This window comes from Canis aureus, chromosome 22, assembly GCF_053574225.1.
Source record: "Canis aureus isolate CA01 chromosome 22, VMU_Caureus_v.1.0, whole genome shotgun sequence".
In the NCBI taxonomy this organism is placed as follows: Eukaryota; Metazoa; Chordata; class Mammalia; order Carnivora; family Canidae; genus Canis; species Canis aureus.
The window spans coordinates 5,713,780-5,741,652 of NC_135632.1; the positions used below are offsets into that span (position 1 = coordinate 5,713,780).

General features: G+C 39.6%; 1 protein-coding gene across 28 annotated transcripts in view; it reads right to left on the reverse strand.

The window, feature by feature from the left end:
* MBNL1 (muscleblind like splicing regulator 1) overlaps nucleotides 1-27,873 on the reverse strand; it is a 279,557-nt gene that overhangs the window by 61,733 nt on the left and 189,951 nt on the right. Inside the window, exons 1-2 of one of the 28 annotated variants that reach the window (XM_077864664.1) lie at nucleotides 11,917-12,038; nucleotides 11,378-11,603 (exon numbers count right to left, since the gene is read on the reverse strand). The exons of 24 other annotated variants lie outside the window; for them this stretch is intronic. In XM_077864664.1, coding sequence (XP_077720790.1) covers nucleotides 11,378-11,419 — 42 coding nt within the window. In that variant the 5' untranslated portion in view covers nucleotides 11,420-11,603; nucleotides 11,917-12,038. Of the gene's footprint in view, nucleotides 1-11,377; nucleotides 11,604-11,741; nucleotides 11,762-11,908; nucleotides 12,076-27,873 lie in introns of those variants that run through there. 3 more of the 28 variants (XM_077864663.1, XM_077864666.1, XM_077864660.1) reach the window with 3 other exon arrangements.

Consider the following 27,873-nt stretch of genomic DNA (forward strand, 5'->3'; position numbering starts at 1 on the left):
AAGCCATTAAGGGAGAGCTCTCAAGCACTGTCACCAGGCCCAGCCTGCAGAGTTCAGGAGGAAGAAAGATTTCCTCTCAGCATGGCTACAGCGAGCTGCCCTCACCTGCAGCCAAAGACAAGCTGCCACCACTCGGAATTCCCAGTTTCCTCCAATGAGCTTTTGTCAGAACACCACATCCCAACCTCCTCCTTTCCTCTACAAAGGGATGCCCTCCTCCTCTGTCCTCCAGACTTGCTGATGGTTTGCCAGAGTCTTCGTATTCTAAATTGCAATCCTCTGCTGTTTCCCAAATAAACGAATTTGCGGCTCGATAACCTTTGTTGCTTAATTTTTTTAAGGCTGACAAAGTGAAGTACGGGGCATTATCCTAAATGCCTGATTAGGAAATCTAGAGTGTAAGCAAGGATAATCCATTCATTGAATGGCTTTGCTGAGGACTACTTGAATTTCAGGAAGACAGTCCATGGTGAAGAGGACCTAAGTCATGAGGATAGAGTAAGATGGGCACCCATTAAACAAAGCAAGAGTAATGGCTTCACCTAATGGTACTTAACAATCCAAGACAAAATAGTTGCACTAAACCATTCAAGCGGGTTAAAGGTGAGCTAGTGCACAAATGGCCTCCGTGAAATTTATTATATACCAAGAGAGCAGAAAAAAAACCCACACTTCCACAATCATCAGGATGACTATACGACATCTGGGTCTGCAATAATCTGTATCACCCTGTGAAGCAATGAAAATGTACCTAATCACTCTGTCACCCCTCAAAGCTATCGGATATCTGCTTTGCAATCTTAAATTTATAAAACAAAAACAGCTGTCACAAATAAAAAGGTATCCATATTTTTGTTGTTGTTGTTGTTTTATCAATCACGAACACGATGGTTAAACAGGAAGAAAATTAACTGGGGATGATGAGGAGGAAAACACACGACCCCCTACTGCCTCTGCTCTTCCAGACAGAGCAGTGAACATAACCTGCTCCACTCAAGTCCTCCCAGAACCAGTCTCCACCAGGCTGCTGCTCCTGTTTATGTTCCTTGTAGCACTGCTCACACCTGCAGTTAGGTGGCTGATTTATAGGTTTACCTACTGACTGACTGACTGATCCCATTAGGATGTAGGATCCATGAGGGCAAAGCCTTATTTCCCGTCGTGGTGGGCCCCAGTGGTAAATAAAGGAAAGAACAGGCCTCCCATTATCCTCCCCATGATTTTCTGATTGGATCACTTTTATCTGATGGGATCACTTTTATCTGATTGGATCACCTCTTCTCCCCATTTGCTGACAAGGACTCTGAGATCCCCGTGAAACTAAGGAATTTGTACAGTCGCAGAACAACTAAAGCAATGGAGACTCCTCTGCCTGACTTATCTGCACTGTATAAACACATTTGGCAGGCTATATTTAGAACAAAAATGGTATCAAGTTGAAATTCAAATAGCCAGTAGTGTACAAAATGCAGCAACTAAGAAAACAAAATCTAAGGGTTCTTTTCATTGTACATCGATACAGACTTCTTATGGCCGTCACCACAATACACTTTTGAGTGACGCTGCGGATTTCACCTGCATTGACTATGCCACGTGTTATCAGCTGTGTATCGGTATGTCAGAGTTGGTTTGTGTGAAATCCATAAACGGAGTTGTCAACAGCAAAGTTGTCCAAGTTACCCTTTGAACAACAACAACAACAACAAAAACCCCAAAACACCTCAATTTTGCCCCAGAGTATTAGGGTTGCCACTATCAAGATGATAGCAGGTCTCCACAGTTCTCACTTTGGATGAAATTGGGAAGAAAAATCTCTCTGATAATTTTGATCCTAAAAGCTGCTGTAGAGAACCACTGTGGGATGAAGGGGAATGTCAGTGATAAAAACAGATTCATACGAAACGGGTTACGCTCAATAACTGTTAGCACAGTTCTATAAATTAGGCCCCATTTTTTTTCAGTGAGGGTCTTCGAAAAAAAAGTATTTAAAATAATCTTATACTTTTGACGAAAAGCGGAGTCTATGAGAATTCCCAGGGAAGTAAATGACTCTTTTGAGAAAACAGTTTCTACAGAGAACTGTTGGATTGTAACATTCAAATTCACTGTGCCAACTACGGCACATGCGTATTAAGAAGGAACCTAGATCTACAATTTTGCTGATTTCCTATTTTTTTTTAATCTCTTAATCAATATATATTGGCTGCCTAACAGCTTATCATTAGGCTGGGTGATGGAGGTTAGAAAAAGAAATACAAAATGCAATTCCCACCGATAAACAAGAGTCCGATGCAGGTGGCATCGATGGCATCTGACTTCCTGAGAAACATCCTCAACAAGAGGAGTGGATAAAGTTGGGGGCTCAAAGGTCAAAGGAAATTCCTTCAGACCTGAAGAGGATCCACATCCCCTGGGACCATTCGTTCTCTTGTAAAGGTAAGTCAGTGGCTTTCTTGACCTAGCAGCCCAGCATGGTTCCAGAGACCTCTGGCTCTTTGTTGCCATTGTGGTGGGGGTTAGAATTACCACGTCCCTCGAAAGTGCCCTGGAACCTGGGATCGGTCCTGGATACCAAACCATCCTCTAGGATGGGCTCCCCGTGCAAAGTAACTCGTGTTTGTACCCGCATCACAAATCTACAAGCCACCGATACCCATGAGCCCCTTCTGAAGCTACTCTATTGGGAATACGGTGGCACTGCTTCCTAGGATGTCAGAGACACACCAGGAGAGGGATCCGAGGGAGGAATGACACAGGACAGGGACACAGCCCAGTAAGCGCTGGGTGGGAAGGACAACAGCCTTGTTTATGCGGAGGACATCTGTCACCTTCCTCTGGCATCTAGGCAACGGATTCTGGACTCCTTTTAGGAGGCACCTCAAAGAGATAAGATAACACCATTCTAGAAACTCAGGATCTCAGGACACAAATTGTATACTGCAGTAAAATGCCGGAAAATTCAACAGGCCATCTGCACACGCATGTTTCCTGTGAAAAACCGATAAGGGGCTTTGGGATTTTCGACCCAGACGCATTCTCAGGAGTATTTTTGCATCTCATACGACGTTTCCCTTACGTTACCGCAAACGTGGGAACAGCTACCTTTCAGAAGAACGTGATAGTATTGGCAGCACACTGAAATATTCTGAAAGGCTATTTTTGTGATATATGTTCTTTCGTCGTGTGTATCTTACGCAATTTTGCCGAAAATAGAAAGGAGCTGGTTCAGAAGAAATGTTAAAGCAAACATATTATTCAGAAATTAAAGAACGCCACTTTGGATGTTTTCTACGTCTTGCTGCTGCTTAACAAGTTCTAGGATGGTTGTTTATCCAAAGAGGCAGAAGGAGGAGAGGTACGTTGGTTTTCCAAAAGCATTCCATTCATTTTTTTTTGAGTTTTGAAATAGCACATGAAATGTAAATATGTACAAAAGACTCAATTAGCTGAACCCTGCCTCTATTAGCATCACTGTGATGGATCTCATATCAATTAGTTCTTAATTTTTGTCTCAGAAGCTCTGAAACGTTTAATAGAAGCATTAGGCAGCAGTGAGAAGTGAACTACTTGTTATCACCGATACAGGGTCGCCTGAGACTGTGTATTAAAGAATAAGGCCCCTCCTTAAGGAACTTTTGTTGCTACTCTATCACATAATATGAAGACAAAAGAAGTCTATGTGCCACTACTGGCTATTTATAAATCTCAACTGCCCCTACCAGGTAAACATATATATATATATATATATATATATATATATATATATATATATATATATTTTAACCCAATGACAGGGGTTGGTTACTCTATTTGTAACCCAAGCTCAGTAAAAAAAAAAAAAAAAAAAAAAAAAAAGCCTCTTAGACACCGTTTGCAATCCATTCAGATGATAAAAGCGAAGAGAATGCCAATACTTTATTAGCCGTTCCCTGCAAACCTAGCCATTCCCCTCAAAATAGAATCGGAAAGAATTCAACAGAATTTTAAAAATATGCCTCCCCGTGAGTTGGGGGTGGGAAGGGGGTTGACAAACAGATTCGGTAGGCCTGCGGCAATCGTATGCTACTTCTCGCTGCTTCCAATTAGGATGTCAGCACTTTGCCGATCAAATTTGATTTTCTTCCCTCCTGTATACCCTATTTTTCATCCTGAATTATGCCAAGGTGTTTCGTATAGAAAATACCACTGAGATCATGCCTGGTATAGGGTTAGCAAAAACGCTGCACAAACCAAACCATGTCAGGCAGGAGCCAAATGCTCAGAGAACTGAAAAACATGCCAAATTGAGCCCCCCCCCCCCCCAACCATACTGCCGGCTTCTCAAAGGCCTTCTAGAGCTGCAAGGAGCACTGCTGTTTCATGTGTGATTTCTCAGGAAAGTTGCACGAACCAAGTCTTTAATTTCAAGTGACAAGGTCAGAAGGAGGATTACAGGTATGTGCATCTGGAAGGAAGAAAAATGGAGATGTGGCAAGGAGGTCAGGCACCTGAAGGTGATGTCAGAAACCTACCAGGAGCAGCTTACCCAGTTACCTAACACATCTGCTCCGAGCGGGGAGGGCTTCGTATCTCACACCTGGGAACTTCATTATCCACCCTAGGGAAGGTCTTAACTTTCTCCAAGAAGGGTCTCCTGCGCGTGTAACAGGCTGCAGAATTCCTTCAAGACTGATCCAAGGAAACCGTGCTGACCAGTGGGTGCTCCAAAAGCAGAAAGATTCATGGGTGCTTCAGATTCGCAATTCAGATCTTACGCCTACTTGCCTGTATCTGGTTCGAATCCCACTCGGCCACCTACCAACCCCATGACCTTGTGTGTAGTAACTCGTAATCCTCTGGGCCTCAGGCTCCTCATCAATAGAATGGGAGTAACTATCCTCTCCACCTGACCGTGTGATTTATGAGGACTTAGGACAAATCTGTGCAAAGCCAACAGCTGGTCCCTAGAAAACACCAGTAGAATATAAATTACTCACATGACGAGTTTATCTGGGTTTGTGAGCTGGAGGTTTTCCAGTCTCTGTCTTCCTTGAGTGTGTCTTGGGGGCCTCAGTTATTGTCCTGGTAAGAGGGGGCCGGGGGCAGGTGGCTTTCTACAAGGTCACAGCTCCTGCTCTGCTGCTCCACAGACTGCAGGGTGAGGGCATTCTTGCCTGTGCTCTCCAGCCCTCTCTCTGAATCAAGTGTCTCTCCAGCATCAGTGTCCCTGCTACTCGGGGATGCTTCCTCATTATAGGAAAGAAGGCATGATGACTTATTTCCGAAAGCCTGATCTCAGACGAAGTCACCTGCGGACTGTCACCCATGTTTACCCACTTATGGTTCCGTGTGTTGAGTGTGTGTATGTGTGTGCGGACAGAGAGATGCACACGCGTGAGCGAGATGGATGTCTGTGCACGTAGACACACACAGATCAATATACATACGCCTATAAAGAGCACATATGTAAATTAATCCCAGTTCAAGGTCTATGAAATATTTCATGTGAACTGGGAAGGATAAATGAAAGTGAGTTAGGCTCCAAACCACAAAAGGTTTATTATTGGTCTTATTAATATATTTTTTTCTACTCATATATCCTAGTAACTCAGAAACTACTCCACTACCAACTAACCTTTCTCCTTTGCCCTTATGTTAGGGCATGACTTAGGTAATAAAGATACCGCTTCCTTCCATGAGTCCATTTGCCTACCTACCTACGTAAATAAAATACCCGTGGACTACGAGATGTGCTTAGAGAAGACCCACCCAATACTGTCATTGAAATGTTTCCAGATTTCCAGCTCTAATTGTTAACTGCTAGGTCTCTGAACCAGAATCCTTAGCCACTTCCCAGAAAATCCTATGCCCCCTTCAGCCCTACCTTTTGCTCATCAGGTGTCTAGTCATACCTCTTCAAAGACATAAACCCCGGGCCAGATATAGGCAGGTAGGTGTAGGCCCTGAATCGCGAATCCGAAACATCCATGACCAAGACAGATGCTCTTGGGTATAGGAATTGAGGGTAGAAAGGGGATGGAAGAAGAACATTCCTCCACTCAATCATAAGACTGGGACTCCTCCGATTCTAAGAACCAAAAATCTAAACACTGTAACTAATTTCTGTTACATTTTTTTCTTCATTTTTTTCAAATGCTATTTGCACAGGACTGGTATGAAAAGATCCTTGTAATTGTAAAGCTTTATGTCCCCCGGAGCTTTGTAGATGCCCAAACGTAGAAATGCTCTATTTCATCAGAGTTGCTGTTTACATGAACAGTGAGCAAGGACAGACTGAGGTGGGCGGCCAATTAGGTGCCCTCTCTAGCTGAGTCATCAGGCCTACTCAGAGCACGGGGCTCCCCAGCGCTCCTCCCAAGCACTAACACAATCGTATACATGTTGTGAATCTCCGGGATTGTTCCTGAAGACCCAAAGGCGACACGAATGTACAGGGTCTAGTAACATCCTGTTGGCCTAAAAAAACAGTGATTAGGGCCAGTGGCTCAGAGAATGGAACACAGTACAGGGAGGCGCAGGCCACCTAACCTCTATTCTTACTTTTTACTTTTCTCACTCACTTCTGGACTGACCCTGGTAAAGCTCTTTAAATAAATTAGTAGTACCCTTCAATCACATTTCTTAGGCTACTGGAGATAAATGAGGATGTACATGTATATACCTATTATGCACACAGATGGCAAATATGCATAATTGGTTTTCTATATATACATATTTCATTTTAATATTATGAGAGTCAGAATTTGCTCAGGAAACATATATGGATTAGAAGGGTACAAGGTAAGGTTGAACTATTCAGACATAAAGGCTTTCTGTGACTTCTAATGAAAGGAGCAAAGTCATTTGCTAATGAAAAATGCAATGAGAACACGTTTATGAGACAAAGAGCGCATACAAGAAAGGAACACTTTTACAGAAAATCTGCAACAGAGGAGAATAATTAAAAGGGGGTGACTAAACATATTTTAGTTCTTGAGTATATGAAATCATGGCTTTTGAAGGAGGAAACATACACTGTCATTTACTCTTTTCATATTTTAATTTTTAGAAGGCAAATTCAATTTTAATATTGCAAGTCTTCAATGCAGACAATTCCCTTCTTTCCAAGGATTTGCCTTCTTAGCTTTCGCTTAATAACAGTTTTACATTCGACACCAACTGCAATGCTGTCTTGTGCTTGGTGCAGGGTTATGCTACTGCAGTGATATAAAAATAGCAAAGGCAAAAAAAAAAAAAAAAAAAAAAAAAAAACCACACACACACAGCAGACCGGAATAGTAGACCAGAATAGCTTAAAAATTGAAGCTTTTGGATCAAGCTCTCTGAAAGAATTATAATAGTTACAACACCTGATTCCATGCTGTAAAATCATTCTTTTTTCATTATATAATATTAAAATTACATTGGGGATTCATATTTCTTTCTCCCCAGACCAATAAACCATTAAAGTTATACTGGGTCTCAGAAGAGTTCAAAATCCAAGCTGCACTGGCCTGCTGTGTCTGTTTACTTAATCTATTTTTATAACACTGCAGTAGCTGAAAGCAACTCACCAAATACCTGCTTCAACATTCTGTACCGCCTCGATGCAAGAGATAAAATTTTTGAAAAGTAAGCAGCAAACGCTGCTTTTTCATAAATCAATCAACTCTATACTATTAAAGTCAGGGCCATAAGGAACCCCAGATACACTGTTTTAAACATCTGAAATACAGCCCAGAAAAGATTCTAATTTTTTTTCCCACTCTGTTCTATCAGGTCAGACCGTCGCCTACGTCCCCTCTGTGGAATCACACACGTCGCCGCTCTGAGTGTGCAAGTCTGAGCGTCTGCACCAACCCTCTGCAGGTTTCCTGATACACAACAGGCTGCTGGGATAGATGTATCATCTCTGCAGCCACCTACGACACAAACACGCTATATGGCTAAATTACCTAATGAAATAAACCCTCGACCATTGAACACCCTCATGCCAAAAAGCAATGCCAAATCCAACTTTTACGTTGTGAAGCGTCTCTAACGATTCAACATACCCATGAAAAATAAGCTTGAGAGCACCAACAGAATGGGATTTGCCAATTAAAAGTTGTTGCCATAGAAACAGGCTTTAATATGTTCTATGAAAAATATGAACATGTCATGCTTTCTCTTTAGTCATTTACATTTGAACATAAAATGTGAAAAACACAATTATAGAGAGGAGTGCAGCTCCCTAAGGGAGCATCAAACACATTCTCTTGTTCGGAAAAAAAAAAAAAGTTCTTTTCTCAACCAAAAATGAACACATACTCTGTTTTCTTGAATTTTTTATAGATTATTTGAGTAATATATCACTCTAGTGTAGGGTGTGATTTTTTTCTCTAGAACTGAGCTTTTTTTCTTTTTCCAAAGTCCTCTACTAGATTTATATTTTCTGAAAGTCTTCAAACACTGTGCTCTTTGAAAAATAACTTTAAAAATATCTTTTGAATTACTCAAGGGGAAGATCATTACAAAGGATCCTTTGACATTCTAAACACTCTAAATACCACATGTTAAAAAGTATTTTAAGTACATCATTGAATGTTCCTGACTGTTGACTCAAGGGATTAATATGGGTTAGACTCTAGCCAGATGACCATAACCAGCCACAGGATATAAAATAGTGAACTACTCTATCACTTTTATTACTGTTTTACTAACATAGTGCATGACAAGAATTCTGGACATAGTGCTATTAGTCTTCAGGTGGTGACCCAGAAGATAAATATTAATGTTTTGTAGAAATTCTATCATGCAGTTCCCAGATTGTACTCATTTCAATATCACTGCAAAAAAGCAAGCGACACATTTTAAAATTTGTTTTGTGAAAGGCTCAATCTATTATGATGTGAAATGATTCATTATGTATAAAATGAAGTCATCCTATGACTGATGAAAATTAAAAATTACTTAATCCTTCATCAATCGAGCATAATAGAATTATCCATTCGTGTGGGAAAGGTACGGAGAGAATATTTAATATATTAATATTGTATACCTTTGATTATTTATGATAATCAATATGAAATGATTATTTATAACTGAAAGATTTTTAACTGAGTATATTTGATTTCTTTTAAAGATTTTATGTATTTATTTATTTGACACACGGAGAGAGAGCACAAGCAGGGGGAGTGGCAGGCAAAGAGACAGGGAGAAGCAGGCTCCCCACCAATCAGGGAGCCAAATATGGGCTCGATCCCAACGCCCTGGGACCTAATCAACTGAGCCACCCAAACTGAGTATATTTTTAGATGAAAGAAAGTAGTTGTTCGGAAAGAGAAGGCTCGTTTTTTTAATCATAGAAGATCACCTGAAATAAAATATTACAAAGTATATGAGAGTACCAGTCCTATAAATTCTCCTCTGTCTTCCCTTGTGGATATTTTCTCTCCCATCAAAGACGGCTAGAGAGTAATTTATTTAAGACAACAATGGCTCTTGGAAGATTTAACCAAAAAAAAAGTCTAAGTATAAGAAGAAATATTCTTTTGTTTTTTTCAAAAGATTTTATTTATTTATTCATGAGAGAACAGAGAGACACAGGCAGAGGGAGAAGCAGGCTCCCTGTGGGAGGGCCTGATGGGGGACTCGATCCTGGGTCTCCAGGATCACGACCTGAGCCTAAGGCAGATGCTCCACCACTGAGCCACCAAGGCTCCCTAAGAAGAAATATTCTTGAAAAAAGTTTCTTTTTAATACCTTACAAATTCATTTTAAAAATTAAGCTATTTACTCTTCAAATTATAACAAAAATGCAAATCACATCTTGAAACCAGGTATTGCTACCACATAGTACGAGGTCGCTTTCTGAGAGTCCTACTGGAGATGTGTATAACCTCTCTTGCGTTACATTAAAAAGTGTAAGTAATTCTGAAAACTACACAATCATTATTTGGTCTTCTTTGCAGGCCTAATGAGTAAATAGTAATGATCTAAGTAAGCTTTATGAAAACATGCCCACTAAAGAATCAAATCTGTAAGCGATACTCAGACAAACAGTTGGCCAACTCCGGACACGGCCTATCTAACGGCACAAAGTCCAGAATTATAAACACCTGACGGCATGGGTTTATCAAATTAGACATTTCCCAAGAAACACAAAAGAATGTCTGTTTTATCGAGCAAGAAGGTCCTCCCTCTGCAGATTGAGATTTTAAGTTTTAAAATCAAAAGTTGGAAAGCAAACATCATATAAACTCTGCACCTGGCAGTGAGCGTTGCAAACAACCTGCTTGGGTGCCTGTCTGATTGGGTCCAACAACCAGCACCAACCACGTCAGTGCTACCCGAAAGGATGTCAAAAACACTGTGGCTATAATCTATTTGTTGTTTAGTTTCTTTTTCTAAGATGTGTTGATCCTCCAGTATCATCATTATAGTCATTAGGCTTTATGGTTTTTAAACTGACAATGAAATGTAATTTTTAAAAAAAAAATGCAACTTCTAAAAATCATTTGAACTGAGTTTGTACTGTTTTCAAAATGAATACATTTTACCTTCAATTATTTTTCTAAAATTCTCTAGCCAGGCCAAAAAAAAAAACAAAAAAAAACAAAAAACAACAAAAAACAACAAAATAAACCAAAAAACAAACAAACAAACAAAAAAACCAAAACAAAAACAGAGAGCAACACTCATTGGGGATAAAGGATTATTTTACATATGAAACATATTTTTTAAAAGCTTTTAAGATACCCTGATATATGGACCAAAAGGAGAACGTTTCCACTCGTTATAGCCAACCTCCATCTACCGCCCCCTCTCAAGTGTAACTTTCCTTAGAACAAAACACAGACTTCTGTTGTCTACTAAGCATATGGTGTCTATGATAATTCAAATACAAATTATTTATATTTTACATTTTGAAAAGTAGTATGAAAATGTTTGTCACTCTGTTACCCAAATAACTAACACATGTTGCAAAGTCAAATTCCCATTTTGTCTAAGTAGGCATCAAGTCTAATAAATAATAAATCTGAACCTCCCTTCCATGGCATGGACTTACTCAGGTGCTGTGAGCACGATACATACATCTGCTCGATGGCCATCATGTAAAAAGGGAGTCTGAGGGACGTGAAGGCAACAACACTCTCCTTCTCTTAGTCACAAATTATAAGGGATACGCTCTAAAGGGTTTTTGTTCACGTTATTTCTTCCAGCATGATGGCAACACGGTTCTCAAGGTAAAAGAGCCCTGAAGGGTATCATAACACATCTATGTACTAAAAGCATTCAGCTCCCAGCCTCCGTATCAATACAACGCAGAACGGCCCAGAGGATTCCTCCAAAAACAACTCAAGAGCGGTCACTGGGGAATTAGCCCCGTGGCAGCTATTCCACAGGGATAACAAACCTTTGTTGATCTTGTTACAATGGATCCTTCACACCAGCTCATCTAATTCGATCTAATGTATTCTCTATTCATGAGACAGTATTTCTCTAGAACCAGAAGTTTTCACATCTCTGCTCTTTGCAGGATACTTGCTGGCTCTGTGCAGGGCATACGGGCAGCTCCTGAGCTGTGGAAGGTCACAGACTCCTCTGTGTGCTAGGGACTCACTCTCCAGAAAGCTGCAGGCCTGGAATTAAAATAAAGCCTTGGGGGTGGGGGTGGGGCTTTGAATATCCCACCCTCCCCACTGAAATCAAGAACTCCTTTAAGGAGCTCTGTGGACCTCAAAAGAGCCCCCCAGGTTAAGGTGGAATGCCACCCTCACCCTCCCTGCTGTAGTTGTCACAGAAGGTGGGACGCGTCTCAGCATCCACAGGCAAGTCAGTTTGCACAAAATCATTATTTGCAAGCAGTCTGATGACGGAGAAGCTTTTAGTGGATGATAGAGATTTTAGAGCAATTTGGTAGGAACTTGAATCAAAACACTGGTACCAGCTTACAAGAGAGCCCCTGTGACATGGGCTTCTGGCATCCAGAGGTGGCATCAGGGAGGTCTTCCTTTCTGGGTCTGACCTGAAGGGTGGCGCCTGCCCCCTATCTCTCTCCCAGTGAGAACCACCCCTTGAAGGTGAGGTTACTGGGAGACTCAACACTGAGAAGTCTATGATGACACACAAAATAAAGTAGCATTCTAGAACTAAGAATGCTAAGACAAAAACAAAGTTGCAGAAAATGTTAGGATAACAGAATAACAGAAACTGAATTTAAAAGGCAAGAAAAATAAGAGAGAGATGGACGGTGCCTGATGAAAGAGGGAGAGCTAACAGAACAGGGCACCTAGCCAACTCCTACCAAATGCTGCCACTGAGGACAACTGGCTTCCAAATGAAAAAAAAAATATTAAAGTTGTAACGCACCCTGCATAACTGCCTGGGATGCGTACCCAACAGCATTCATGGACGAGAGAAGTAGTACAAAAAAATGAAAATGAGCTCCTAGAACAGCATACTTTTTTTTCCCCCCATTCACTCTGGATTTTCAAAGTTCTGTTTTCTCTTTCACATGTCAAATTGCTGGAAGCTTTAAGGAAGGGGCCGGAAAGTCTTAACTTGCCTGTTCTCTCGAGTTCCTTTAACACAAAGTGTGATTTCTCCAGCTTTTTACCCCTTTTTAAAAATGTTACGTGGCAAGGGATAAGGATTCTATCACAGAGTCATGGCTGATGATTGTACGTTACGATTTTAGGAAAGAAAAATGTTTCCTTTCCCTTAATAAATCACTGTCTTGAGTGGCACTTGGTTGAACCACTGCGTAAGAATGGTCAGCTAGTTTTCCTTTTGGCTCCCTTTCCTGCCAAGTGGGTTTAAAGGCAAACTATGTCATACTTAGATTGCTTACTTGATTAAACATTACCACCTCTGCTTACTAAACAAGTCTAAATATACCTTCCTTGGGTAACCAAGGAGTGTGTTATGACTACTGAGTTACACTAAGGCTGTTTCTAAATCGATTGACAAATACACCAAATGCCTAATATGTCCCCGGCCTCAAAAAAAAAAAAACAAAAACAAAATACCATCCCTGTACTCAAGCAGGTTAGGGTGTCAAAGAGCAGTCGAAACACAAAGCACTAAGTCAATCAATTATTCAACACCAAACAACTAGACTCTTCAAACTCTAACTGGGTTGCTCATTTTGTTTTTTTGTTTTGTTTTGTTTTTTGTTTTAGGGGTTGCTCATTTTGAAATGAAGTTAGGCACTTTAGAGAAGTATCAACTTGAGCCTTTTTTCACTCTACTACCTTACAAAGCTACACTAGGTCACGTCTTTCAAAGGGATGGAAACATACCTTTACAGAAACACATGTGGAAACTAACATGTGAGAAAAGAAAAAAAAATGATTATTTGTCCATTAAGACCAATTTTCATAAAAACGCGAACATGGAAAAATTAAATTTTGCTAATTCTTGAATATGCTAGATCATCCCCCAAATGGATTTTCTGATAAGTGATTTTCCACTCAACAGCACACCTGTATGTCCCCTGTTCGGCTCTAATGTTTCAAGAAGTAACCCGTCGAAACGTGCCCACCTTTTTATATTTCATCAAAATTTAAAATATCCCAACTGTAAGCAGGAATCTTTCTTAAAATAATAGTGTGCATGTATAGGTAGGGTTTGTTTTTTTTTTGTTTTTTTTTTTTTCATTTTTATTTTCTAACAAGAAAGGATACCTACTAATTCAATATGCCCTGGGATTTTTTCCACTCTGCCTAAAATACCTAGATATGGTTCTAGCAAGGAAACCTATACACTTCTGCTTCCTTGCCACATACCCATATCTGTACTTATTTCTCCAAATCCAGATGCGTTCATCTTTCAATCCAGGCTTTGTTACAAGTAATTCTGAATATGGGCAGAGTCTAGGGCTGCCTTTTAGGTAAAATGTAATGTAAATGCAAAACTTGTTGTAATTATAATACCTAGTATGAAATCTTAGTTTGGGAAAGGATGTACGATTTTTGCAACTTGGATCTGTCTAAAGGCAAGGGAACATTTTCTGACACAAAGTCAGTTTACTCTATCTCACCCCCACCCCTGTTTTATTTATTTACTAGGTACTTCTCAAGTGCTATGGCATCAGAACTTGCTATAAAACATATATGGAGGGGAAAGTGGCTTATGAATATTTTGACAACTCAAAGAATCTTCCTGTGGAATGCCAAGCAAAAATATATCAATATTCAAAGGGGAAAATAAAAAACAGTAAATGCTTATAGAGAAATGTGCGCTAGAATATGTACACGTTTGAAGTGAGTAAACACTCACAGATGACTTTTGGAAAAAAAGCTCAATACAGGAGGAACGTGTAAAAGCCATAGGAAAATATAGCATGGGGCAGCCAGGGTGGCTTAGCAGTTTAGCGCCGCCTTCAGCCCAGGGCCTGATCCTGGAGACCCGGGATCGAATCCCATGTTGGGCTCCCTGCATGGAGCCTGCTTCTCCTTCTACCTGTGTCTCTGCCTCACTCTCTATCTTTCTGTGTCTCTCATGAATAAATAAATAAAATATTTAAAAATATATATATAGCATGTGAAACTGTAGTCACTCTCATGGGAAGGGCTGAATATAATGTAGAGAGGTATTAGATACAGCCTTTATTCAAGCTCACAATACTCCAGATGCATTTAGCCAAGCCTTTGGGGCAAAGATGAGGAGGCAAAAGTTATAAAAATTCTTTCAAAAACCTCTTTGGGGGCTTATCCACAGTAATCAGTTAATAATCTGAAAGTTCTTCCATCCTCACTCTTGTTTTTCTGTTCTCTCCCCTTATCTTCTGTCTCCCGTTTCTTCTATCTAGCTGAGTGCCAGTTAGACCTGAAGATAAACTTTGAACTTGGAGGCAAGGAAAGAGTCCAATTCGAGCAATCTGGAAGATAAGGAGGGTTTCAACTTCTCAAATTATCCCACTCTTTCCTCCTCTGATCATTTCAGGCACTGTATTTTAGGCGTTCCAAGGACCAATGTGTTCTACAACTGTTAATGTTGGATTTTGTGGGCACTTCCTATTTTTATACTTGATGACGCATCTTTTAAACTTCGAGTGTGTAACAAAGGGAGGGTTCTCAACCACGGAGAACACAGTAAGTGATTGGATAGTGAAAGGGTGCCTTCATCTCAAGTTTCTACAACATGAAATGTGCTATTGAACAATGGTATAAAAATCCTCAGGCCTCAGAGAAATCTTTAAGAAGACTTCTTTGTTGTTTAGAATTAATATCAGCTCACCTTGTGGCAGCCTGTGGTTTTTTAAAGCTCTCTTTGCTTTTACAAATGATACCTATGTAGAGGGCATTTAATTGCCTTATAATGTAAGCATCCTATTTCATTAGCTCCAGTCTATCTTAAGGAAATTAGAGTCCATCAGCAATTCAAATGGAGCCAAGGCACGGTACTTTAACATCTTTATCTGAATCTTTGACCAAAACAAACAAACAAGCCAAAAAGAACAAATTTTAAAAGCCTCAAAACAACCCAAAAACAAAAATAAAGAAACAAAGACACAAAAGCCCCCACCAACCCTACTAGGACTTCGTAGTTCTTTGTCACTTATTTGCAGCAATTATTAAAATGTCATTTAGAAAAATCTGTTCCCGTAAATCTAATGAAGATAATTCTGAGCAATTTGGAATGGTCCCAGGAAAGGAAAAGGCATCTTGCCAAAAATATAAAGTACAATCAGAACAATAGTTTGAAAGAAAAGCTGAAATGATTTGAATATTTAGGCCTCCAAGAAAAGCCACTGGGCATCCACAGGTGGTTTGTAGTGGAAGGGAAAATGCTGTAATTACTTGACATTAACGATCACTGGTTGGCAAAGGGGACATTCTAATAAAATGTTTTCAGAAATAACCATAGTCTACATGTATAGGAATTCCTGTGTCAGTTTCCTAGTGTCTTCAATAAAAATACTCAAGGTTAATTATGAGAAATGTCAGTGGTACCCTCTTACACAAGTCTTTATATTTAATTGCCATTGTTTCCAACCTAGTTTTAAGTTGTTTAGTGTATGTTAAACCTGAGAGACAATCACGTTATTAGTCAAAATATAGTTGGTAGCATATTCAGTCTACCACAAATAGACATTTTTAAAACTCCTAATGATGATGCAACATAGTACATGGGGTATGAATTATTTGTATTATTAGAATTGTAAAACATTTTGCAAATCTTCAAAGAGAAAATCTTTTGTAAGCACATTTAAAAATAGTTTTCCAAAAATTGTCTAGTTATTATTATTGTATAAACCTCAAGTAGGAATATCCTATTAAGCATTCAAACAAATTCAGAGAGGCTACAGCACTGAGAAACGTGTTTACACTACATTATACCAATTACGTATATTATACTATTATTATTTCATAATAATAGAATATGAGTTTAGCTCAAATAACAACAAATAATTAAAACTTATAAATATAGGAACAAGTATAAATATAGGACACTACTACTACCTGTCATTTAAATAGTAAGAACAGAAGAAATAGTCTTAATACTCAGTCCTTGTGCCCTGCAGTTTGATCACTGTGCATTTTACTGAACAATAAATTAACATAATAGTCTTTTAAAAAATCTGTGATGGTTTCCATTATAAAAGAAATGTAAGGTACTGTAGAAGAGGTTAGAGAATTCTAAACAAGTAACTGCCAAAGATTCTGAATCATGAATGTGACCTCCAAATAAATACCTGAGGTGTTTCACAGCATAGGTTTTAATTCTATTAACAATGTGTCTTTGGGTACACAATGACAACTACTATTTATTGTCATATAATGTGTGCTAAGCACGGTTTTAAGGGCTTCATAGGTCTTCTTTCCCGATTTAAACCTTTACAATCCCCTTTCAGCAGGTACTATGATCATCCCATGCAGGATGACAGAACAGGCAAGAAATTAGTTAACAGCCATGTGACTGGCAAGGGGCAGTATCAGGGTTTGAACTTTTTTTTTTTTTTTTGTAAAGATTTCATTTACTTATTCATGAGAGACACACAGAGAGGGGCAGAGACACAGGCAGAGGGAGAAGCAGGCTTCCTGTGGGAAGCGTGGTGCGGAACTCGATCCCAGGACCTGAGCCGAAGGTAGACGCTCAACCACTAAGCCACTCAGGTGTCCTGGGTTTGAACTTCTTAACATGGGCGCAATAACCACTCTCCCATCCTTAGCTACAGTGCCTCGTCTACACACTCCATGGGTCATGGTGCAACAGGGGAGCAGCAAGTGGTTGCAAATGAACCCAGATTCAAAGGTCCATATTAAGAACAAGGACTCGGTCCATCTAATAGAAAAAGCGTCCTACCCAAGCATGACTCTACTAAAAAAAAAAAAAAAAAAAAAAGTACATGTCATCTTATCAAAAAGGAAGATGCCTCTAAAGGAAGGAATGACTAGAACCATTATTAATAGCTTCTTACGATGAAACCTTTCCAACTGCTTGGAAGAGCCTCACTCTTAGTGCCGTATTCTCCCCAGGGCCTTGGTGGTGGGGTTCCTGCAAAGCAGCAGGAAGCCACGTGTGAGAGGCCAAGCACGACCTCTACTTCTGAGTCCAGGCAAAGGGAGGAAAAAAGGGACGATCAGGGAAAAAGAGAGACACAGCCAGGAGAAGATGGGGAAGCGAACCTCAGGCAGAGCTTGAGGTGGCCCCGTGGAATCACAGCTTCCCCAGAAGACACAGAGTGGCCTACACTACCCCTCAGGTCCCCTGCTGAGACCTGAGCTGGGACAGATGGCAGGATCCTTCTGCACTCTTCACGGCAAGCTCTTCTTCCGAAAAACACGCCATCTCCCCACAAAGTGCTATTTTAGACTCTTGGGCTGTGACTCCTGCTCAGCTAGATCTAATGCATGATCATCTACATGAACAATCCGACAAATGGAAAGCTCCCAACAACTATTAGTCAGCAAGTCTTACCCGCCATACACATTTCATCCTGCTTCTAAAACAGCTTCATATTTCAGGTGTAAACCACAAGTAACAATGGCACTTTCAAAGAACCTCTCATTTCAGAGATTTTAGCTACGAAGGCAGAGCTGTCTGGAGGTATTCATCCGAAGATTGAAAGAGTTGATATAAACAATTGGAGTGCAGCTCAATTTATAGCCCTTGAGGACCCTCTGTGAGAATGTTTTCTAAGACATCAGAGTCAAACATCTGTATACGGTCTTAAGACAAAAGCCAACGTTGTCAATTTTACATTTTCAGTTGTAAATTTGAAAACTGTTCCTGAAATTAAGAAAAAAAAAAAAAACTTCTTTTGTAAACTGTAATTTCGTATTTTGCTTAAAACTATGAATTTATGAATATGTTGATGTGTCCTGTAGCAAGAGACATTTCTCCAGGAAACAAAGGGTTGGCATCCAAACTTGGATGTTCTTAAGTCTAAAGGGAAATAAATGTGACTAACATTGCATTGCAAATACTTCCTACCCTTGTTAAATTATACAATAGCATTAACCAGTGGGAAAATATTCCTCCCAGGACTTGAGAAATACACAGAAACTTAAGTACCAGGTCTCTATTATTATAATTATTATTTATTTCTATGAATTCATTACCCAAAATGTTGTAAATATTTGTATGCATGATTCAACAGTAATCAGTGGTGTTTATCTTGACTAGCTGATAATCTACAGGCTGCAGTGCATTTATGATTTCAATGGAATTAATCTTCAATTCTCTACACTTCATTGTGAAAAGAGCTATAAACAGGTTGCCAAGAGGAGCCTTTTAACACCAAGGCTTTATTTGTGGGAGAAAAAAAAAAAAAACAACTCCTCTTGGGCAAATTCATCTGTATTTACTGCAACATATAACTATTCTCACAAGGAGCAAACGGGCTTAACTCCTTGTAACGTACCCGTCTAAAAGACATCCCAGATATGAGAATAACACACGTTTCAAGAAGCAACACGATGGAGTCAATTCTGCTTTGTCTACGCGAAAAGCAAGTACAGGTCCTTTTTTGACCTGTGAGAATGCAAAGGATCCAGGGGTGCTGGGCAGAAGATAAGGGGGTGGCAATCTGTCTTGTTAACACTTCCAGCATCCCTGGAAGCCCTAAAGCCCTCCTCTGACTTTTTTTTTTCTTGAATTATCTTTCCATATTCAGATACATATGCAACACTTTATTCTTGTTGGGTAAATTTTAGTTAGATGATCCCGCAGGCCAATGCATCACATTTCACCAAGACCAAATTTCTTGGCCATCACGTCCTGCCCATTTTCAGCCGGCTTCCTGGGCCACCAGGCTGACACCCCTGCTTGGACGGTCGTGGCAGGCGAGGGAAATGCCAGGGCCTGTCCATCAGCTCGATGCTTGAAGCCACTGCAGTGTGGCTACTCAGTGATTTACCCAGAGCTGGGGAGGGACCATGACCGCTGGCAGTGCTGCCGGGAGACGCTGGTGGCTGTCACCGGCCAGTGAAAGCGGGTCAGATGTTCTCCCAGCGAAGATGCCTCAGAGCATCTCCTCTCGTTTCATCAGGTCATGGCACATGCCCGCTACCCACCCCCCAAAAAATGAAAATGGATTTCCCACCACCCTCTCCTCTTGCAGACAAAACAAAACAAAAAATTCAAACTAAAAACAACAGCCACAAACTAACACAAGAAACTAAACATGTCTTTTGTGGGGCTTTTGAAAATTGGATACTTTTCAAATAATAATTTGGAGGAACACAATGGTTCATTATAAGAACTGATTTTATAAGTCCTTCTATATATAGTTGGGCTACTCTTCTAGCTCATAGCTATCTTTAAATTTAAGTGTTTCTGAAGGAAAAAAGATAAAGGAGTTCCTCGATTTTCTTTATAAATAAAGTTTTTACACGTAAAAGAGGCATATTAAAGCACTGACACAGGATATGCCATGCAAGATTTGCCTTAAAATACCTGAGCCCATCACGCCCCACCCCAAGAAAGAGTAGGACGATAGAAACAAGATCAACAAATATCAAAAACTGTCAACACCTGATTATGGTACATTAACAGTACTCTCTCCACTTCTGTAATGTGTCTGAAAATCCTCATTTAAAAAAATTTACTTAGAAATCTCTACACATGGAGGTGTGCCTTAAGTCACTACTTCCCCTAAATTAACCAAATCACTTAAGAGCCAAGCGTTCTCCCCCTTAGAATTCAAGCTTTAGTTACTTTAAATAAATACATGATACATTCGCAGTTCACTGTAGAATTAGGAACGCCACCCATGTTAGCCTATCTTTGCTACCTCCGACTATTAATGTCTAATATTCTGCAAACTAAAACTTATCTGTTAATTAAGGGCAAATGAGACAGTACCTAAAGAAGACCTGTCCTAATTCATCATCCAAACGGACATACAAGTAAGCAATTATTTTCATATCCCTCATTTTCATGACAGACATTAAAACCGAACAAAGAATGGCTATGACGTTCAAGAGCCTGCTCACTTCCCTAGTTGGCTGCAATATTTTTTCATTCTGCCTACATATTTAAATTTCAGCCTTGCACTTGTCCTAATCTACCTTCCCAAAGTGTCAGATTGCTGCATTTCTAAAATATAACAATAAGCTGTAAGATCTCTTCATTAATCTTCCAACATGGGCCACTTAAAAGTAAGTGAGGCATTATAGCCTAATTCAGTTAAATTTTCCATAGCATCTACATTCAAATGGAAATGTATCTGCCAGCTTATTAGGTGCTGAGGATATTACATTATACTCTGTGAAGCGCAGTAAGATGACTCACACAGCAAAATAAAAGGAAAAATGGATTGAAATGGAATAAAATTAAGTGCTATAAAAATCAACTGGTAAAAATTACACGTGATAAAGACTTGTACTTTCTCTAAGAATTCCAGCTTCAAATCTGAGATATATTGGTCTTTAGGACCAGAATAAGACACTTGTGATGGTAATGAAATGCAAGTTTGCAAAGTTGTTACTCAATATTCAAACAGCAACAAACCCTCTGGCTAGGATTAGGAACCTAGTTAATAGCTTTTTAGCTCCACTGTGATCACTGGGATTACTCTTCTTCTATTTTTCTTTTTCACTTTTAATCCTGCAGTTAATAAATTATGGAATCTTAGAGTTGGAGCAGAATCGAGAAATAGGGCTAAGTCAACCACCCAATTTAGTAGATAAAGAAATGAAGGCTCATGGATCGTCAATCTTGCCTTCCTCCTAAATTACAGCAAATCTAGCGTTCTTTTACGTGTTTTTCCTGACACAGGCTGCCTTGTTTGTGCTTTTGAAAGATTCCTTTATATAGCTGAGTGTAAAAATTCACTTCCCCCTCTCCCTACCCACCCCTATATATACATACATATACATACATATGTATACAAAGATTTATGTGTGTGTATATATATCTATGTGTGTGTATATAATATATATATATATTATATAGACACATAATAGAGACATCTCTTAAGCTAACAGACTATATCTGAAAAGAAAAAGTCCCTGGAAACTATCTTGGAATTTCCAGGGAAAAAAAAAAATCGCATAAACTTTCAGCCTTGTAAAAGATGTTTAACAGAACTGCATAATTAAAATAATTTAGTCTTGTTATGCCAACCTCAAGGCTGTATCAGTTGTTCACAAACTGCTATTAAGACAAAATAAAATTAAGCAGAAGTTTCTTAATTCCATTTTCAGAGGCTAGATTTAAAAGACAAAAGTTAACTGCTTGACATCAGCAACCTAACCTCCAATACAGCTTTTTAGCAATCTCCATATTAGGGAAGCTAAACTGAGCTTAAAGGCTCAAGTACATCCATCCAATTTGAGGTCTCAAAATTTGAGAAAGGCTTTAAGACTTCAGACAGAGAACAAATACTGAGACAATATTAATATGTGAGTTGTTTTGCCTCGTAGTGAAGCAATGTGGAAATGGCAAACACTCAAGCATTTTCTCTCTCGGTTTAGCTGAGACCTAAAAAGTGAAGTCATGTGATCATTTTTTACTACTGAGTTCACCAAGTAATAAAAGGGACTCCAAAATCATAAAAATTATCAGAGAATTGTTTAGGCCACGTATCCTTTTCACTTTCAAAACTTACAAGCTGCTAACTAATACGCTTCGGGGATTATTCTTCCCAAAATACATCCCAACCTACATTTTATAGGTGTAAAGTTTACTAATGCTATGACACACGTGTCTTTCAAATCTCTAGCATAGTTAAATGCTTTCTGCATAAGCCACCTCCAACTACCCTAAGTCTGGTGGTACAGAGTTAGGAACCGCGGTCCTCTGGAGAGCTTCCTAAAAGAGAGGTCAGTTATAAAAGGCTAAACTCAGTGTGAGGGGAGACAGTGCAGCATTCAGGCAAAGCAGCCCCTTTCCAAGGAGCTGCCGCCACAGGGACATTTGCAACCAAGCTCCTAACACCGCCTGCCCTGGATCTTTACTTAAAACCTCAAAAAGTGGTTATGCCAAGTAAAAGGCAGGACAAGTCATAAAATAACAAGTTGGATTCATTTTTGCCTTTGTAATAACAGATCTACTGTCTACTTGCTGGCAATCTCTCACCGTGTCTGACTTTTTCTTTTCTTATTTTCCAGGTTGGAGAGTTTTTTTTCTCAAAACCTGATGAAATATTTTATGTGAAGCTAAATTATCATGTTGATGGGCCCGGGTTTAGAAAACAGGCTGAAGTCGTACATATGTTCCAAATAAAATATTTAAGATACTTAGATGTTTACTTTCATATGAAATCTGTTCACTAATTGGTCAATTTAGGACATAAATACAGAAGGTGCAGTTAGAGCTTTGGTTTTACAGTTCAGGGGCCATCCCTGATTCCTGTATCATTTGGGACGTCAGGCAAGGTTTCAACTTCCACATCAGTTCTGTTGGGAGGTGGATTTCTGGAGTGATGGCAGGCATGTAATGAATTTATCCTTCCTGACCTCCACCATGCTGTACATATGCTAGACATGTAAAAGTATGCAGTGTTTTACTAGAAATCACAAAGGGTGCATTGTCTCCTTGCAAGTGATCTCTTGCTGAGATAACAAAAACACAAAGTTATTGTAAGTCACACTGCAGCTACATTGTACACAGATGTCTCTTGTCCTGAGGAATTTTAAATATAAAAGATGCAGGCACTGCTAAACAAAGATGGTATTATAATCTCTATCAGTTACATAACTTAAGTGATCAAATTAGAGAAAGAAGGAACGCTATTCCAGAAGTTTTGCACGAAGAATAAGGGCATCCTGAATTTATAATATATGTGGGAGCAAAAAAAAAAAAAATTCACCTGACAGATATTCTCTGTGTGACAAGGTTTTGATGGAACACGGCTACTCCATCAACACAGGTTATGTTCCCTGGGGTTATCAGCTGCGTGACTGATGGATCTCATTCGTGATTATGGTACACAGAAAAAGCATGAAAAAGAATGAAATGTGAGGGTGATCTGCTGAAGACTATTATCTACAAAAGGGCGGGACCTGACCTATGTTTTCTTCATTGCAAAGTCCCGGGTGCATTGTAGGTGCTTGTTGAATATACACCCAGTAAAGAAAGGGTGGTAGGATTTCGGTTTCATCTCTGGTGCTGACATCAACCACTTATATGACATGTAGTCAAGCACTTAATTCTTAGTGTTCTCATCTCTAAAACTGAACCATCAACACCTGCCTCGGTGGGCTGTTTTACAGAATGGAATCATGGAAGTGTAAGCACCTAGCCTGGCACCACAATGCCTGATATATATATATATATATATATATAGTGTTTGGTAAAAGCTTATTGGGGGAAAAATGGTAGAAATAATAGTTTAGTACTGGGCTAAAACAGAGATTAATGTCATTGGGCTATTCTTTTATCTACCACCTTTACCCTGCTCTTTGAAACTTATTGATCCCTGAATTTAGCTGGAAGTAATCTAATAGCTCTCTTTACCTTAATGATACTAGTGTATCCCAACTAAATCCTTACCACAACACCCTTTATCCTGGTATCCTGTGGCTCAATCTATAAAATCAGCAGTTGAGTTAACATTTTAGAACAATGACCGCACTGTTGGTGCGTAAGGTATGTATAAATTCCCATGGCAACCTAAATTTGTACCTCTCGAAGCTATTTTCAGATGCTAGTAATAACATATCTCAAAAGTGAAAAAGTATTTGTAGACAAAAATGAGATTCTAAAACAAATGTACAGTTCCAGTATTATAAACCATGGCTGAAAAGGACTTCTATCGTTGTCCTTACAAATTTAATCCTAATTCTGCTATTGTTATGTAAAAATATAGAATCTGTCATGGAACTTCATCTTTACTTCATTTGATACACATTTCTGTGATTCAGTTTCCTTTCTACTAAAAATATGGAAACTTCACATATATTAAGTTAGACAATCCCACAGATATTTCGTACTTGTTCATTCTGTAAAAATATTCTCCAAATTTGAGCACTCAGCAAAGTATCAGAACATTATATCTACACCCTTTCTCTTTCTATGTAAACATATAGATTTTTTTTTGAGAAATGAATATGCAATTAGCCCACAGGAAGATTAACGGAACTACTTTTTTTTGGTTTTATTTTAACCATTAAATGTCTAACCTAGGGTTCTGAAGCAGAGGCAGTTTTGCTCACCAGGGGACATTGGACAATAACTGGAGACAAGTTTGGTTACAAGAACTAAAGGTTGAGAGGAAACTGCCACTGGTATCTAGTGAGTAGAGGTCAGAGATGCTGCTGAGTATCTATAATACATAGCACAGCCCCCTACAGCACATATTTATCAGGTCCAAAATGTCAGAAGTGCAGAGGCTGAGACACCCTAGTCCACAACAAAGTCAATTTAATAATATGCCCTTCAGAAACTGATATACTCTTTTGTGGCATTAACCTTAAACCAAGCATTATGCTGTCTGAAGGCGTTTAAGACAAACACAATGTGATATTTTAGAGTAATATGGCTAAGTTTTTTGGATCTATATCATAGACTTTCAACATCTGCATAAGTGATTCCTATTAATGCCATCTCTGACACAATCTTGAAGCCCGTTGATCCTGCCAGGGGATCCGCACTGCAGTTGAGGACAGAGAATTGAAATGTGAGCAATGGGTGCTTTGTCAGAGCGGCTGCAATCTCCAAGTCAATCAGGCTTAATTGGTCCAATAAACAAAAACATTACATCAATTATAAAATCTCCAAAATCACTGTCATGTTTTCATTGATTAATTCCTACTCATTTACTCAACAGAAAGAGTTTTGCAGCAAGAAATAAAGTGCTTTAAATCACATCCAGTACGCTGCAAAGCCAGGTGTCTAATTATAGCAACCCCTCCCCCCTCACTCTCTTTCTCTTCTCTCACGCACTTACTTCTTCTAGGGAGCAATATTAGCTGCAGAGACTACTAACTCCTTATTGTGAGCTACGTTTTTAAATTTTGCATGGCAGTGATCTTAGGAGAAAAGGTCTCAAAAAAAGAAAATTGGTCCTTGGGTAAGAAACATTGGTTGGGGTACCAATAATTTGATTAATTTATCACATGCACGCTTACTGGCTAACCTTGCCATTAAATCACTTTTACTCTTTGAGTTAGCTCCTATTACACAACCATGTTGAGTCTCCCCAAATTACAAGAACTAGGATTAGGATCTAACCATTTCCCAGTGGTTTTCAGACCAACTCTACTAAGACCCAGATCTGGTAGCTGCCACTACCCAACCTGAACCATTCAGTGGTTTCCCACAGCCTTAGAATAAACATTCAACTCTTCAGTTGGAACTCACGAAGTCCTTGGTAACCTGCACCTTATCGTCCAGCCCTGAGCCTTCCCTTTTTTTCTTAACTGCCTTTTAGCAACTGTCATCCCAGTCATGGCAAACTGCTAGCAGTTCCTGGAACATTCCATATTTTTTTCATGCTTGACTTGCAATGCACTGATGCTTTATCTCCAATGTGTTTTATCTGCCCCGGTTACACCTTCATCCTTACTACCAAGTGTCATTGGAACTGCTCAGGAGGCCTGCCCTGCCTTCCTTCCCCTCTGTTTCCATAGTATCCTGGGGACCTTCATCGATGAGCATGTTCCACTACGTTCTCTGACGATCTGCTCTGTCTCCTATGTGAGACTGATTGTGTAAAGGTAGGAGGCCTCATCTGTGAAGACCCAGAGCCCCTGGCAATGGCTGGTACAGAACAGATTATAAACACTGGTGACTCAATCAATTAATGGATGAATGATGGTACTTTCATCATTCCTCCACTTACAATGGCAACATTTTATCCTTCTCTAACCATCCTCAATTATACACATACTCTATAGCCCTGACTTCTACTCACTGAAGCCTTCAAGGTTCAGCTGCATAGTACCTACCTAATAAACATCTGATGAACAAACCAATCAAGAAATGAATCCTTAAAAAGTCGTTGAGTGCCATTAATCCAAGGACAGGAGGATCTCAGTAAAGGCTGACTAGCAAAAGGAGGGGATAATGTGCAACTTATTTCCTTCTGGATCTGGGGGGAAAATGTGTATGAACACATGACTCTACCTGAATGGTATATGCGTAGTTATGACACCAATATTGCAACTTTGCTGGGTTTGAAAGTTTCCAAAATAAAATTTTGAGAGGAAAATACCAGTTATTATATTAAATGTAGAAGTACTTACAGAAGGATCAACAGAGGGCTACGAGATTCCCCAAGGAGAAAATGGAGAGGAGCCTGTACCCAACTCTGGGAGCAGAGGAGGCCAATTAGGGAAGATGTCATAGCAAGGATGATGCCTGGGATGAATCTTGAAGGACATACAGGAGTAAGGAAAGGAGAAGGGAAGGAGATCCCAGGATAAGTGGATGACCTAAATAGCACAAGCTGGGAAGACGCTGTTTATATTGCATTCTATTCATTTAAAAAAGTTAAAATGTGTGTTAATGTTATCACAGATAATTACTGAATGTGTGTACAATTTTTAGGTATCACTAATCTTAACCAACGGGTTTGGGATATGGGTGTGGGGTTTGTGCTTAGAGTTTTGTTATGTGATGGTATAACACAGGAGCTGTCTCTGCTTCCAATAAATATGGAAGATCTATTGGAGGATTGAAGAAGTAACGGAATACTAATTTGATTATAAGCACAGGCCAAGGACCTAGGCAAGATGCGTTCCGGGGAAGATACTTATAAAAAATGACAGAAATAAACATATCAGAAACTAGAGATAATTAAACATTTGGAAATCATTAGGGCCCTGAGCCAAGGTACTAGGTTGCCATGACAAAGCCAAAAGAAGCTACAGAAAATCTGACAAGCAGGTATCCTGGGAGAAGCTGAACAAAGAAGAGAAAGGCCAATGTTTTCAAGAGGCAATAAGATTATAATTTTCTAAATCTCTCTTGGGAATAGGCTCTGAATATTACTCTGCCTTAAGTTTTATAGCATGAGTCCAGTCTGACTGCAAATTAAGCAGAGGTAGGTACTGTGAAACAGGGATATTTTACTTAATGTCTGAACCCTCTTCTGGCTTTTTATTTTGCCACGAATCACCGAGGAATCTGCTATTGGCTGTTGCAGAGAAGAAGGAGGCTGGAGCAATCACATTCACCAACCGGGAGAGATCCCCAGAGCCGCTGTTTGTCTTGTACCCCATGCTTCTCTCAAACCCTAGAATGGATATTTGGGGGTTCTGTAATGCTGACCCCTCCAGGGATGGGTGTAAACCTGTTTGCACTGGCTGGCATTAGCTGACTGTGGCCCTTGCGTCTCAATTCCACATTCAGTGGCCTCGTATTGATAGCTTGAAATTAGTCATGGAATTACAGAAATCAGCAAACTTGACAGATCAAGGTGGTTCTGTTTTTCCCCTCAGAGCGCAGGTTGTTAGACACTGACTAGCATACCACTAGATCCAACCCATCTAGACAGTCAGAAACCAACTACAC